General features: G+C 42.3%; 1 protein-coding gene across 1 annotated transcript; it reads right to left on the minus strand.

The window, feature by feature from the left end:
* Nucleotides 1–14: 14 nt before the first annotated feature.
* fkbp15a (FKBP prolyl isomerase family member 15a) lies at nt 15–15,282 on the minus strand. The gene is made up of 26 exons (XM_064941083.1): nt 15,182–15,282; nt 14,791–14,897; nt 14,419–14,488; nt 14,154–14,223; nt 13,449–13,523; nt 12,823–12,921; nt 12,079–12,228; nt 8,578–8,646; nt 8,155–8,298; nt 7,867–8,006; nt 7,717–7,765; nt 7,367–7,486; nt 7,067–7,148; nt 6,873–6,973; nt 6,707–6,785; nt 6,488–6,597; nt 6,205–6,306; nt 5,602–5,696; nt 3,176–3,278; nt 2,843–3,056; nt 2,577–2,713; nt 2,090–2,227; nt 1,795–1,917; nt 1,591–1,704; nt 1,107–1,214; nt 15–885 (listed from the first exon to the last, which is right to left on the minus strand). The coding sequence occupies exons 1-26, from the start codon at nt 15,280–15,282 to the stop codon at nt 796–798; spliced, it is 2,790 nt and encodes a 929-aa protein (XP_064797155.1). The 3' UTR covers nt 15–795.
* Nucleotides 15,283–15,816: the final 534 nt, after the last annotated feature.

Below are 15,816 nucleotides of genomic sequence, written 5' to 3' on the forward strand. Positions count from 1 at the left end.
CAAACATGCGAAAGTTCGTTTTGATCATTTAATTCAGACATGCATTCCTGAACTACAAGACAAAAAAAAAAATGTTTTATGAAGTTGTAGGGATGAGGCTTGTAAAACAAATATTTTGTAGCTGCCCAGAACATACAGTGTTATACTGTCCAAGAAAATCTCACTTTCAAAAGTTAATATTGTTAACTCAAACCAAAATAAGGTGTTTAATAGGGGCTCCTGAGTGGCGCAGCAGTCTAAGGCACTGCATCTTAGTGTTAGAGGCGTCATTACAGACCCTGGTTCAATTCCACGCTGTATCACAACTGGCTGTGATTGAGAGTCCCAATTGGCCCAGCGTCGTTATAGTTTTTTTTTTTAATGAATAAACATGGTATAAAACAAATGTGGACATTAATAAATGCATTTGTATAGCTTCCAAAATCTTTTTTTTTTTTAAACAACGGTGGGGGAGGTACAACTTCCATCTACTTTGATTGGTCAATTTGGACTGCAAGAGGCTGTACTTGACAAGACATTTCCTCAATAAGAACCATGAGAGATGATGGTATTGGGCCATTCTCTGAGCCAGTCCAAGCCTTAGAAGGTGTCTCTTCTCTGGATGTACTTGGTGTGTCTTCAGCCTTGTTTTCTAGGCCTTTCCGAATTGATGGACTCTTCCTCCACTTGAGCCTCAGACCACAAGGACCGAACAATAGAGGTCCAGGCTGTCTGAGTAACTCCACTGTCCTCTTTTCCTTGTATTGATCCATTGGATCGATTCATCTCTGTATCATCATCATCATCCCTCCTATTTTACTCCACAGCTTTTGTCCATTTCTCCTCCTCTTCCACCTTTTCTTCTTCCTCTGGATTGTGGGCTGTTAGCAGATCCAGGGTGACACTCTGTAGGACGGGGAGCGTTAACACAATGTATTTTCCTTGTTTACATTAACAACATGCTCAATGTCATACTCTGGATTCAAATGACTGGTGCAGGACAACCCATGGTGTTAAAAGGATTAACATGGGCACCACCCATAAGCAGCGATGATCAACTGTTGGTGCAGCCTTACTATCTGCAGGGCAATGTGAAATGGAAACACCAGCTATTGGTTGCACTGTACCTTGATGGTGCTAAGCATGACTCCTAGGACATCGCTTCCTTGGTATGACTGGTGCAGGCCAAACTCCCCTCTCAGAGAATGGAACACTCCGTTCATCACTCTCTTCACCTGGAGGGAACACACGTAAACCATTGAAACAATCACTGATCAGAGAGAGGTAGGAATGAGAGCAATAAAGAAGCTGGAAGTCAATTTCTCTTGGTGTTGCTCATTGGAGTAGTTTGTTAGAGCAAAGGTAGATGTAAAAAAAATTAAACACCCACCCAAAGACTGCTTTCTCTACTCCTGTATTTCTGGGGACATTTTAGTTTTTGCCCAAGCACTAAACAGCTGATTCCACTAATTAAAGGTTTGATGAGGTGATTAGTGGAATCAGGTGTATAGTGCTAGGGACACACTAAAATGGTGGGTACCAGGACCAGGATTAAGAAACACTACTCCAATCATGTACAGACTAGTCTGAGGTGAATTTTGGAACACTTACCTGTTCTGCCATTGCATCCTGATTGGGCTGCTGGGCATGCCTCTTCTCCTGCTCAACCAATAGCATTTCTAGTTGCTTCCTGGTGGTCTCTGCCCTGCTCTGTGCTGCCATATACTGAGAGCGAGAGAGCATTGGAATTCAACTGTTTGAATCGTTTACATTTCCTAATGTTTAGGGAGTGTGTACACTCAGTATGTCCTTCACCTGTTCCTGTAGTTCTGACAGTGTCCTGGCCAGAATGTCTCTCTGCTGTGTGATTTCTGCTAGCTCATGGCTATGTAGTTCCTTCTCATACCCACCCTGCTGCCAGTCCATATCCAGAACCACCTTTAGATAAACACACGTTTAAAGCCTGCAGGTTTAATGCTTTACATAATGTTAAGCATTATTATATGCAACTAATGATTAATAACAATGTTGTGTATGTAGCAACATTTCAACTGATATGGCTGGTATTTAGTCTGGATCATCGTGTGTGAGAGAGAGTGTGTGTATATACCTGTTCCCCCTGATCTACTTCTCCTCTCCTGGCCCTCAGGTGGTCGGTTTCCTTCTGGCTGCTTCTCCTCGCCTCCTCCAACTCCTCAGACAGACGCTGATGCTCACACTGCCACGTCCTCTTCCTCTCCGACAGCATCTGACAGAGACCGACAGTGTTACAAGATCAAGACCAAAGTCTAATTCCCATTCTCTTCTGTGAAGTGTGATGGGGACTCCGACAGAGGTTATACTTCTTCCCACTCAATGAATTAAAAGCATTGGATTAGTATGAATGAGGAGGAGTGAGTGAAAGGGAGCACACTTTGGGAACAAGGGGTATATTCAGAATTGGGTAAGTGTACTATATTCTATAGAAGAAATGTCAGGGGATTATTTTTTATACCAAACATTTATTAGAAGAATACTGGCACCATGTGGGACAGTGGTATTGCAGCCTGATAATACCCATTGGTCCCGCCTGCTCGTCTCCACACACACACACACACCTTGTCCAGGTTGCCTTTCCCAGCCCTCAGGTCCTGTAGCTCCTCCTCTGTGTTGGCGATTGTCAGCTGCATCTCTTTACGCTTCAGTTTCTCTGCATGCCACTGGGCCTGCACCCTCCCCTCCCCCTTCCTTAGCCCTGTATGCACACACACCTCTTTAGTTAGCATGGTGTAATGACCCAATAGAACATTCCCAAAAGTTTAAACCCTGCCCACCCAGCACGCTGGACACAACTCAAAAGATATTCAAAATTGTGTAGTCTCTCAAATAAGCAGATCCAAGTGCAGTGGTTCTGCCAGTCCTGTACCTTCTACTAGTCTCTCTAATGAGCTGAACTGAGTACAGTGGCTGTCCCGGTCTTGCAGGACTTGGCTGAGCTGGGTCTGCAGGTCAGAGACAGAGCTCTGCAGAGAGGACGACTCCAGCTGAAGCTTGGAGACCAGGGTGGAGGAGGCGGCTAGGTACTCTGTCAGGTGCGGCTGAGATGGAGAGAGAGACAGAGAGAGAGGTGGGGGGAGGGACTTAAGTGTGTGTGCAAATGAGACTCTCCCTCTCCTGCGCTGTGTGAGTGTAGTAAGTTTCCTCTGCTCTTTCCTACCTTGTCCTGCTCTGCCTCCAGCAGGCTGGCCTGGTCCTGTTGGTTGCTGGTCTTCAGCACGTCTTTTCTCTGTTCCAACAGTAAACCACTCTGCTCCATACACCTGTCACACACACCATCTTGTTTATAGTTCAGGATGTCTACAGATTCACATTCTATCTTCCCGTTGTTTTATTTGTTTGTATATACTGTGTAACCTTACCCTAGCATTCACAGCGGCTAAGAAATGCATTGCCATTAATTGGAAGGCTGGTTATCCTCCCACAATGGGTAGGTAGAAATGCCATGACCCACTACATTTGATTTATTACCAGATTAAGAGTATACCAGGTGACTTTCATAAGGTGTGGAGGCCTTGTATTGAATACCGTAAGACAAAAGGAGTCGGTATTAAAAACATACCCATGTCAGGGTGGATACCTCTTTAGGCCGCTCTGTCCTGGCCCCGGGGGTCTACCGTCCTGTGGATTGTCACTCTGGCTCTGGCCTAGTACACATGTTTCACTAAGATCCTGAAGTGTGGGTGTGTTAGGTTTGGGGTGCTGCAGGGCGGTGGACCCTTAGGGACAAACTTCTATTGGTGTAAATAATGAGAGTTCTACATTATCTTCATGAGATGAATCATATGGAGGCGGAGGTGTTGATGTGTGTACATGTAAACTATGAGTATGTTTATTTTTTTCAACTGTGGTTTCCAAACCTTTTCCTTGGTAAATTATAAATAAATTGACTGTGATATGTATGAATTGTAATATATTTCCTGTTAAAATAAAATATTTTCATACAGTACCAGTCAAAAGTTTGTACACACCTACCCAGGATTTAAAAATATATATATTCTACATTCTAGAATAATAACACATATGGAATAATGTACTAACCAAAAAAAGTGTTTAACAAATCAAAATATATTTTAGATTTTTCAAAGTAGCTACCCTTTGCCTTGGTGACAGCTTTGCACACTCTTGGCATTCTCTCAACCAGCTTCATGACGTAGTCACCTGGAATGCATTGCAATTAATAGATGTGTTTTGTTAAAAGTAAAATTTGTGGAATTTCTTTCCTTCTTAATGCGTTTCAGCCAATCAGTTGTGTTGTGACAAGGTAGGGGTGTTATACAGAAAATAGCCCTATTTGGTAAAAGACCAAGTCTATATTATGGAACAGCTCAAATAAGCGAAGAGAAACTACAGTCCATCATTACTTCAGGACATGAAGGTCAGTCAATCAATCCGTAAAATGTCAAAAACTTTGCAATTTTCTTCAAGTGCAGTCACAAAAACCATCAAGCGCTATGATTAAACTGGCTCTCATGAGAACCGCCACAGGAAAGGAAGACCCAGAGTTGCCTCAGCTGCAAAGGACAACTTCATTAGAGTTAACTGCCTCAGAAATTGCAGCCCAAATAAATGCTTCACAGAGTTCAAGTAACAGACATCTCAACATCAATTGTTCAGAGGAGACTGTATGAATCAGGCCTTCATGGTCAAATTGCTGCAAAGAAACCACTACTAAAAGATACCAATAATAAGAAGAGACTTGCTTGGGCCAAGAAACACGAGCAATGGACATTAGACGGGTGGAAATCTGTCCTTTGGTCTGATGAGTCCAAATATGAGATTTTTGGATCCAACTGCCATGTCTTTGAGACACAGAGTAGGTGAACGGATGATTTACACATGTGTGTTTCCCACTGTGAAGCATGGAGGAGGAGGTGTGATGGTGCTTTGCTGGTGACACTGTCAATGATTTATTTAGAATTCAAGGCAAACATAACCAGCATGGCTACCACAACATTCTGCAGCGATACGCACCCGGTTTGCGCTTAATACGTCTATCATTTGTTTTTCAACGGGACAATGACCCAACACACCTCCAGGCTGTGTAAGGGAAATTTGACCAATAAGGAGAGTGATAAGTGGTGCATCAGATGACCTGGCCTCCACAATCAACCGACCTCAACCCAATTGAGATGGTTTGGGATGAGTTGGACTGCAGAGTGAAGGAAAAGCAGCCAACAAGTGCTCAGAATGTGGGAACTGCTTCAAGACTGTTGAAAAAGCATTCCTCATGAAGCTGGTTGAAAGAATGCAAAGAGTGTAAAAAGTTGTCATCAAGGTAAAGGGTAGCTACTTTGAAGAACCTCAAATATAAAATATATTTTGATTTGTTTAACACTCTTCTGCTTACTACATGATTCCATATGTGTTATTTCATTGTTTTGATGTCTTCACTATTATTCTACAATGTAGAAAATAGTAACAATAAAAGAAAAACCCTTGAATGAGTAGGTGTAAACTTTTGACTGGTACTGTATATATATATATATATATATATATATTATATATATATATATATATATTTGTATTTAAATCTACAGAACTCATTGAACAAGCACACACACACACAGTACTGTACACTCAAACCTCTGGTTCTGCTCGAGGAGTTCTCTGATCTTCCAGTTCTGCTCCTCCACTCGGGTGCTCTTCTTCAGAACCTCCTTCTTTAGAAACAAGTTCTCCTGTGGAACCCAAATGGAGAAGTTATGCCGTTCCATGCAATGGTCAATGCCTATCAGGTAATTGCTTTCACCCGTCCTACTTTTCCCCACAACAGTGCAGTTGAAGGACAGTAGACCAGGACAAGAATCTTTTTTTTCAGACCAGTGGAGTTGAAGGACAGTAGACCAGGACAAGAATCCTTTTCCCCACACCAGTGCAGTTGAAGGACAGTAGACCAGGACAAGAATCCTTTTCCCCACACCAGTACAGTTGAAGGACAGTAGACCAGGACAAGAATCCTTTTCCCCACACCAGTGCAGTTGAAGGACAGTAGACCAGGACAAGAATCCTTTTCCCCACACCAGTGCAGTTGAAGGACAGTAGACCAGGACAAGAATCCTTTTCCCCACACCAGTGCAGTTGAAGGACAGTAGACCAGGACAAGAATCCTTTTCCCCACACCAGTGCAGAATGAGGGAGAGCAGAAAAGGAGGAGGACACTGTAGATTAGTAGGACAGATGACTGACCTGGGTGATTCTCTGGATGTTGTGCAGGATCATGGCTGTTTCCATGGACACCGAGGACAGACCCAGAGAGTTGCTGCCACCATGCTTCTGGAGCTCATCCACCTGGTATAAAATATGTTAACATGGCTTAAAACTGTTACAATGCTTAGTTACTTGTTATGAGCCCTTATAATGTCTCAGTTTGACAGGATCATTAAGAGATTAAAAGGAATGATGAGGTCATACGCAAAACAATGCAATACAAGAAAGTGTTACCAGAACTACAAACAAGTCCACTGCTGACCTTGGAGACCAACAAATTGATTTTATCTGCCACTTTCCCCACAGCCTGTCCGATCTCAGTGTTGTGCTGTCGCACCTCTGTCATCAACAAGGAAGGGACATCACTAGGTGCTAGACGGGTCAAATGTTGTTTTAGATAAAAGCTTGAAAACATATTACAATAGTATGTCTGCTATACTGCACTTAGACAAGGTGACAGTGAAAATTGTATTTTCATTACCCTGGTATGAAACTGCATGATGAGGGTGGAACTGACCAAGGTAGGACGGACCAAAGGCAGACTGAAAGGATGGGTATGGCTGTGAGGGGGGGGGGGTAAGCAGATTGTATCATTTCAAATTTCCCCTTTGGAGATCAATATTGGTTATTCAATTCAAATTCAATACCTGGAAGGCATGACTGCTCTCACCACAGTCCACAGCCTGTGGGACCACTGTCTCCATAAACACTGGTTGCTGGGCAGCAGTTGGCACAACGACCTCAGGCACTGAAACAGAAAATATAACCCTGAATATAAGCAAATGACTGGTGGATCTACCAAACACATGGATGTAAATGGACACTGAACGAGAGGTCTTACCTGCATGTACAGGGGGTGCAGCTGACATCTGGACTGGCTGGGGGAACAGACAGTGATGTGAAGGGTGAGATTCACTTGGGTCCTGCAGGGTAACACAGATACAGTAGAATATTAACAGGTCAGTGGCACTGTCATGGGTGTCAAACGTGACAACGGTTTGTAGGTTGTACTCCTTTTCCAGCATACCTGGCAAACAGGTTCCAAAGTAAAAGCATTGATTTGGTCAAAAGCTGGAATTGTGGGAATGCACAATTCTATACAGAACAGAAGGTGCACACACACACACACTATGGAGCCCACCTCTGTCTTGGAGTCACTGTGGTCTGGCTGGGCGGAGATGGCTCCTGTTGGGAAGGGCAGCATGGGCTGACCCATCTTGGCCATATGAGAGATCAACTTGGCTTTGGCTGAATCCGACAGCTGTATGTAAGATAATACGGTTTGAGAGAGATTGTGTCTGATTGACTGTGAGTGAGTGAGTGAGTGAGTGAGTGAGTGAGTGAGTGAGTGAGTGGGTGAGTGGGTGAGTGGGTGAGTGAGTGGGTGGGTGAGTGGGTGAGTGAGTGAGCGAGCATGTGTGCGCAAATGTGAGTGAAAATGTGTGTGTGAAAGCATGCAAAGAAGTTCAACTAAATGAAAATAACACTCACCATCAGTTGCTCATTTATTGAATTGGATTTCACATTCAGTGGCTTTCCCCTGTTGGCAGAAAAGTCAAATAGTTAACCTGACATCTGACCCCCAAATAAAAAAGCCTCCTAACTCCCCCACTGAGGAACAGTGAAGGTAGTGGTACATACCTGGGCTCTGCTGGGATAGAGCTGGGGGGCTGAGACTGAGGGGACATCCCTAAGCCCAGACTGTCCACACTTGGGGAGGGAGAGTTGGTGGTTAATCTCCCACTCTGTCGCTCCGACCCACTGTCCTTAGCAAACTTCACCTAAATACATCCCACAGAGTTAGAACATCTAGACAGCCATCTTTAGCCAATTACGCCCTCTAGCTTTGGTATACAAACAGTTCCACATGGCTACAGTGAGATACTGTTTGAGGTTTGAAACTGAATGTGTGAGTGTGTGTGCGCCCACCCGGCGGATCTCCACATTGTAGACCAGTGTGCTGGAGGAGGGGATGTGGTTGGGGATGCCCTTTGACCCATAGCCTAGGGTGGGGGGCACAATATGGAGGCGACGCCCAGTTTTCTGCATCCCTAACATCCCGTCCTCCAATCCCTAAAGAGAGAGAGAGATAGGCGAGAGAGAGAGAAACATTCATTTTTTTTCTGTAAGCATGAAGTTGCCTAACTATGTGTGGTTATGTAATATTGCTGAGTTGACCACTACACCAGTGGAGGCTGGTGGAAAGAGGTATAGGAGGATGGGCTCATTTTAATGGCTGTAATGGAATAAATGGAACGGAGTCAAACAGGTGGTTTCCATACGTTCCATTCCAGCCATTACATTGAGCCAGTCGTCCTATAGCTCCTCCCACCAGCCTGCTCTACAACCTACCTTAATGGCTTTGCCGGTGCCAAGTTTCACTCTCAGCAGCTTGTCTTTGCCCACGTTGGAGTCAAACATCTGACACACAGAAAACAATATAATACATTCAGCTGAATGGTGATCAAATTGGCATTGACATGCACTGTGAAGAGGATAAGTGAGTGAGTGAGAGAGAGAAAGAGAGAAATAGGACAGTCACACAAAACACATTCACTGGAAGAAAAACAAACTAAAATTCTTGTTTTAAAATCCATGTCATTTAGACTCTCTCCAGACAATAGTAAACAAGGTGGGAGGGCGTTCAGCCATGTAAAGGGTGAAGTGCTCAAGGAAGAGAAAAGTGGGTGGGAACAACAATGTTCTATTAAACTTCACTTCAAAGAAGTAAATCTAAAGATTTAATAGGCCTCGTCTATTCCTCTCTGATAAAACATTTACTAGGGTCAGCCTTATCTGGGCCTCTTGAAAGCACAGAGACATTCCCAACAGAGGTGAGATTTTCCTAAACTCTATTGCTTGCCTCATATGTTTAAGGCCCTGTGATATACACAGCTATTTTTTTAATCATGAATTATATACATTATGGGTGCTGATTCATGATAACTCGATCATAACCCAAAATATAAGGTTGCTTTACTCCATTGTTTGTAAGCTATGTCATAAACATACATTAATGTACAGCTTTAAATTGTCTAGAAACTATCATGTTGACCTCGTCCTTTTGTTTTTTTTTTCCATATAGTAGATATAATTTGGTGGTTAAATTTATCCAGCCCCATCCCTCTGTTCTATAGCATTTTGTGGGGTTTTTTCAATGAAGACCCATAATATGAATATCTAAGGATGTGCACAATGTTGCCCTGTAAAGGTAAAACCATGCTTTACAATTGGTTAGGATCCATGTGTCACGATTTGTACAGATCACATAGGGATCGCAATATCGTACCATGTTGACTCAAACTGAAATGATCTCGAACTGACTGATAATGGTTTCACCTTTGGTCTCGGTTTAGATATGGCCGTCTCCGGCAGTCTGCTGTCTGAGGAGCACTTCCTGTGCTCTACGTGTCTGGATGTGTTCACTGAGCCAGTAGCCATTCCATGTGGACAACTTCTGCATGGCCTGTATCAAAGAGTATTGGGATACTAGTGACCCTTGCCGGCCTCCCATGTGTTTGGAGAAATTTGACAGGAAACCGGAGCTTTGCATCAATACTCTCATTTCTGAGATGGCTACTCAGTTCAAGGGAAAGCCACAAGCCTAGAACAAGGACCTCACCCAAGGGAAAGCCCAAAACTCTGCTCAACCCTTAGAAGTTTCCTGTGACATCTGTACTGGGACAACGCTCAAGTCCCTGAAGCCCTGCCTGGTGTCTGACATCTTTCTGTGAGACTCACTTGGAGCCTCAGAGAGTCACCGGTTTAAAGAGACAAGCTGATCGACCCTGTGGAGAACCTGGAAGACAGGATGCGTAAGAAGCACGAGAGACTCCTGGATCTGTTCTGTTGAAGTGACCAGACATGTCTGCATGTGTTTTGCTTGAAAACAGACCACATGACACTGTCCCTCTAGAGAAGAGTAGGGTGAGAAAATGGCTAAACTAGGAAAGGTTATAGCAGAGGTAGACCAGAAGATGCTTACAAGATAGAGTAAGGTTGAGGAGATCAAACTCAGATCTCAGCAAGAGAAATGGAAAGAGAGAGACAACGTGCAGGTCTTCACTGCTGTGGTGTGCTCCATTGAGAGAAGCCAGGTAGAAATCATTGATTGAGGTGATTAAGGAGCTGGAGCAGGAAATCGCTGAGCTACAGAGGAGAAACAATGAGCTGGAGCAGCTCTCACACACTGAGGGCCACCTTCAACTCCTCCAGAGCTTCCCATCCCTGTGCAGCCCTCCACCCACCAAGGACTGGTCTGAGATCAGTGTTCACAGTGATCTCTGTCTGGGGACTCTGAGGAGAGCTGTGTCTCAGCTGGAGGAGACACTGAAGAGTGAAGTGAAGAGGTTTGGTGATGTTGAGCTGGAGGGGATTCAGCAGTAGATGTGACCCTGGACCCTGATACAGCACCTCCTTACCTCATTCTGTCTAGGATGGGAAGCAAATGAAAAACAGAAGAAAAGAACATGATCTCCCAAACCACCCAGAGAGGTTTGATTATTTTGTCAATGTCCTTGGAATTGAGGGCTTCTCTTCAGGGAGATTTTACTATGAATGTTATGGTTACAGGCAATACTGAGTAGGATTTAGGAGTAGCCAGCGAGTCTGTCAACAGGCCTCAGAATGGATACTGGACTATGCAGAGGTATGGGTGTGAGTACAAAGCCAGTGACACCTACCCTGTCCCCATCTTTCTGAGAGACACACCACAGAAGGCAGGGGTGTTTATGGATTGTGAGGAGGGTCAGGTCTCCTTTTATGATGTGGGGGCCTGGTCTCATATCTACTCTTTCACTGACTGCAAATCCATACCGTGGCCCAAATCCTAATGGTGAAATCTTCCTTCTCATCATCTCTACATTCAAAGTCACAGACTCTTAAATTCCCAAATTGTACAATGGACTGGTTATTCTCATTATTATCAGCATTTGTCAGTCTGTTTGACATGACGAGTATAGGACCATACTAGGCTAAGCTACTGGTCAGAATGTTTGAGTCATAATTTCTGCCAGCACGATGCTTATTAGGTAAACTAATGAGCACCGTGCGAGGAAGTGTGCATTGTGAAAATATAGGATCCAGCAAGGATTTTTTAAAGATATGGTTCTTCTGTTGCAGTCATGCGCAATGTTCTTGGTTGGTCATCAATCATTAAGATAATTGAAAAAAACATGCTTATTTTATTTCATAATATACATAATTTAAAACGGCCAAGTTCTATTCACAATGGTATTCAGTTGGTTAAGAGACAGACATTCCATAAATACTAGGAATAGATTGTCCACCATCTATGCGTTGTCCAGACAGAAAAGAGAAATAGGCAAAAGAACATTTTGATTTAGAGCAATAAAGAAATTTAATAAATTAACTGAGCAAACCAGAAACCTTTCAATATATAAATTTAAACATTATTTGAAAACGTTTTAAATATAATACATATAAATGTTGTGGGACTATAGTAGATGAAGAATCAATATTTTTTTAGATTGAGTATTTATTGGGTCATTATGCTAGTATATTATGTATGTTTGTAATAGTGTGTTATATGTAGAAATGTGTTTGTATTGTAAATTGTATTTTAATGTTTAGGGACTCTTGGAAGATTAGTCCAAATGGGGACTAAAAGAGATCCAAATAAATCAAATCAAAAGCATCTAGAATGTCAGTATATTGTCAATGTTTGAATATATTCTGATATTTTGTATTTAAAAAATAAATAAATGATAAAGCCACAAATCAAATTGCCCCATGCTCTGAGCTTTTCTGAGCCTTTATTAATTTTGTCAGAACCAGTTGATTTTCTCCAAATACAGCACAATTATTTTGGCTGTATTCTGAGTTATTTGTCACCTGTCCGATGTTGTGGTTCTGTAGAAGCCAGCCTGTGAAGGCCACCTCTACCGTGTCACCATAGTCCACCGCCTGTCCCTCTCCTAACAGCAGGTCCTGGGTCAGTAGTGTATCTACAGTGGTCTCACTGTTCCATCTGGCCACACACAGCTGTAATGGTGGGTAAAGATTTAAACATTAAAAAAGTCTATGGATTTTTACTGTGTGCAAATAACTCAATAAAACAAACTATCCATGCATCTACCCATCTGTTTTTCCAGAGCCATATATAGAGCTCTACATACAGTGTACAAATCATTATGCACACATGAATCCAGGTGACAGCTAAGATCCCTTATTGATGTGACTTGTTAAATCCTCTTCAAGTCAGTGTAGATGAAGGGGAGGAGACATGTTAAAGAAGGATTTTTAAGCCTTGAGACAAGTGCCTTTGAGCGGGGTATGGTTGTAGGTGCCAGAAGCACCGATTTGTGTCAACAATTGCAGTTTCCTGTGAATGGTCCACCACCCAAAGGACATCCAGCCAACTTGACTCAATTGTGGGAAGCATTGGAGTCAACATGGGCCAGCATCCCTGTGGAACGCTTTCAACACCTTGTAGAGTTCATGCCCTGACGAATTGAGGCTGTTTTGAGGGTCAAAGGGGGTGGGGTGCCGCTCAATATTAGGAAAGCGTTCTTAATGTTTTGTACACACCGTGTATATCTGTCCAGTATGAGAAAAAAAATTACTTCCGTCGTTCACCTCTTTGCAAAAGTCCACTCCAGCTTTCTCAGAGTCAAACATCAGGGACCAGTTGTGCCTTAGGTCATCGTAGAATGTTCCATAGTTACCTGGCTGAACCTGAGAAGGCAAATCAGACAGTCTAGTTCAAATACACCACACAGTTAAATCAGATATAGTCTAGTTAAAACTGATATAATCTAGTTAACACACACCACACAGTTAAAACTGATATAGTCTAGTTAAAACTGATATAGTCTAGTTAACACACACCACACAGTTAAAACTGATATAGTCTAGTTAAACACACCACACAGTTAAAACTGATATAGTCTAGTTAAACACACCACACAGTTAAAACTGATATAGTCTAGTTAAAACACACCACACAGTTAAAACTGATATAGTCTAGTTAAAACACACCACACAGTTAAAACTGATATAGTCTAGTTAAAACACACCACACAGTTAACACACACCACACAGTTAAAACTGATATAGTCTAGTTAAAACACACCACACAGTTAAAACTGATATAGTCTAGTAAAACACACCACACCGTTAAAACTGATATAGTCTAGTTAAAACACACCACACAGTTAAAACTACACAAGCATGGACACATCATGGGAAGATGTACTACTCACTGTGAAGATGAATCCTAGATGGATCTTGGCAGTTGTGATTGGTTTCTGTTGGCTGCCATAAAGCAGGATCATGTACTGAAGAAAACAATCAAGACGAGATGAAGCAGACAGACAAATGACTTGGCAAACACAAACGTGATGTGTGCATGAACAGAATACACTTGGGTCCCACTTGACAATAACATTTATTTATGTGGTAGTTACAAAGGCAGGTTTACATTATGTTTTACACAACCTTTTTATACAAACGTTTGTATCACTGCCATATATTTATTACTGTATCAAGACAAATTAAAACAATTTATCTTGAGCCTTTTTCACTCTACACTAAAACAGTATCTCAAGATCATACAATTAACTGAGTCACATATTTCTTATTAAGTGGTTAGAGCAGAATACAAGAACCTTCATTAATTGAGTTGGAAAAGCCTATGATTAAATATAAACAGTGCATGACTTGGGGCGGAGCTCACAAGCACCTCAAATGTTCTACTGCTTGAGTTCCGGCACCTCTTACAGACTATTCACTTTAAAAACATTGCAGAGCTCCAGCATCTAAATAAAAACAGCACTCAAAATGAGTACCAGCACCCATTTCAGTCCAAGCACTGAATGTAAAGAGATGGAGACTTCCTCTTCACATCACCTGGAGTTTGTTTATTCTTAATGGAAACCAGTTTTACATATCCTTCACAGCTCAAGTACCTCTCTGGTTGGATGATTTCCCAGGATAGCAGCTCCCACCTTCCCCTGTTTTGTGTACTGGCCATTCACACTGCAAACACAAAACCATGACGACAAGATCAAACAGGACCTGTGAACACAACAACAAACACATGCATATTCTCTCACGCATGCACCACCTCAAGCACACTAATAATGGACATACTCACATGCACATTAAACTCTAAGACATTTCAACTCTATCTAGTGATATGGATTTCAGGTGCTGGTTGGTGGACATACTCACAAGCGGAATGCATGAACAGCAGTAGCCAAAAGGACAGAAGGAGTTGGTGCAGGCTTTTGAGGAGATGGGCCTTTGAAAACGCACACAGAGTTAACAAAAACCACGCAGACCATATTTAAACACTTCCATAACATGAACTTTTGCACCAATACATTAATGGATGTATTGGAAGAATTGCATTAGCGTTTACACATGGTCTGAAGTCTGTTTAAACTGTACAAGTCACAATACTGAAGAAATGCATCCTTCCTGCTGTTTAGAGGAGTCATAACCTCCCTCTATCCAATCATGTCGGATCAGTGTTTACGTCAAAGGGAGGAAGGACAGAATGGATTTCACCAGTGTTTAAACAGGACCTCAGACGTATCTTACTCAGAGCGGTGGGGGTTTTCTTCGGCTGTTTGGGGGCTCTGAACTGGAAGGACTCGTTGCCCTGACTTGCAGCCTGATCCAGATCAAAGAGAGAGGCTAGCTTTGCTCTGTCAACACACAAACACAACGATACTGTATATGGGTAATTCCAAAATATCAGAATTGCACTGAGACTGATTTTTCACTTTAAAAATGTATGCCAAACAAAAACCGTTGAATTAAAAAGTTTAACAAACCACACAACTATGCACAAGGAATACTTTTAACAATTTTCACAGAACATTTTACAGAAACACATTTACTGGAAGAACTAGGCAGATGCAAAGTTTGGTAACAGTTTTTGTTTTTTTATGCGTCCAGGTTTTTCCAAAACTCTGTTAAATCCATGTACAGTGACTTCATGTACAGTGTCTTCATGTACAGTGTCTTCATGTACAGTGTCTTCATGTACAGTGTCTCCATGTACAGTGTCTTCATGTACAGTGTCTTCATGTACAGTGTCTTCAGAAAGTATTCACATCCCTTTTCACATTCAGTCGCGTCACAGCCTGAATTTCATTTATTACATTTAGGAGAAAAAAAAAAGTCACTGGCCTACACACAATAGGCCATAATGGCAAAGTGGAATGAAAGCAGCATCCCCAAGAGAGGATGACTTTCACTTTAGCAGTGATACATTCATGAACTTCTTTGAGGAAAAGATTATGATTATTAGAAAGCAAATTACGGACACCTCTTTAAATCTGCGTATTCCTTCAAAGCTCAGTTGTCCTGAGTCTGCACAACTCTGCAACGGCTCTCTATCCATCGGATGTGTACCAAACTCACTAAAAGTGGCAGAAATAAAGCCTCTCTTGAAAAAGCCAAACCTTGACCCAGAAAATCTAAAAAATGATCAGCCTATATCGAATCTTCTATTCCTCTCAAAAATTTTAGAAAAGGCTGTTGCGCAGCAACTCACTGCCTTCCTGAAGACAAACAATGTACATGAAAAGCTTCAGTCTGGTTTTAGACCCCATCATAGCA

Source organism: Oncorhynchus masou, chromosome 28 (genome assembly GCF_036934945.1).
Source record: "Oncorhynchus masou masou isolate Uvic2021 chromosome 28, UVic_Omas_1.1, whole genome shotgun sequence".
NCBI lineage: Eukaryota > Metazoa > Chordata > Actinopteri > Salmoniformes > Salmonidae > Oncorhynchus > Oncorhynchus masou.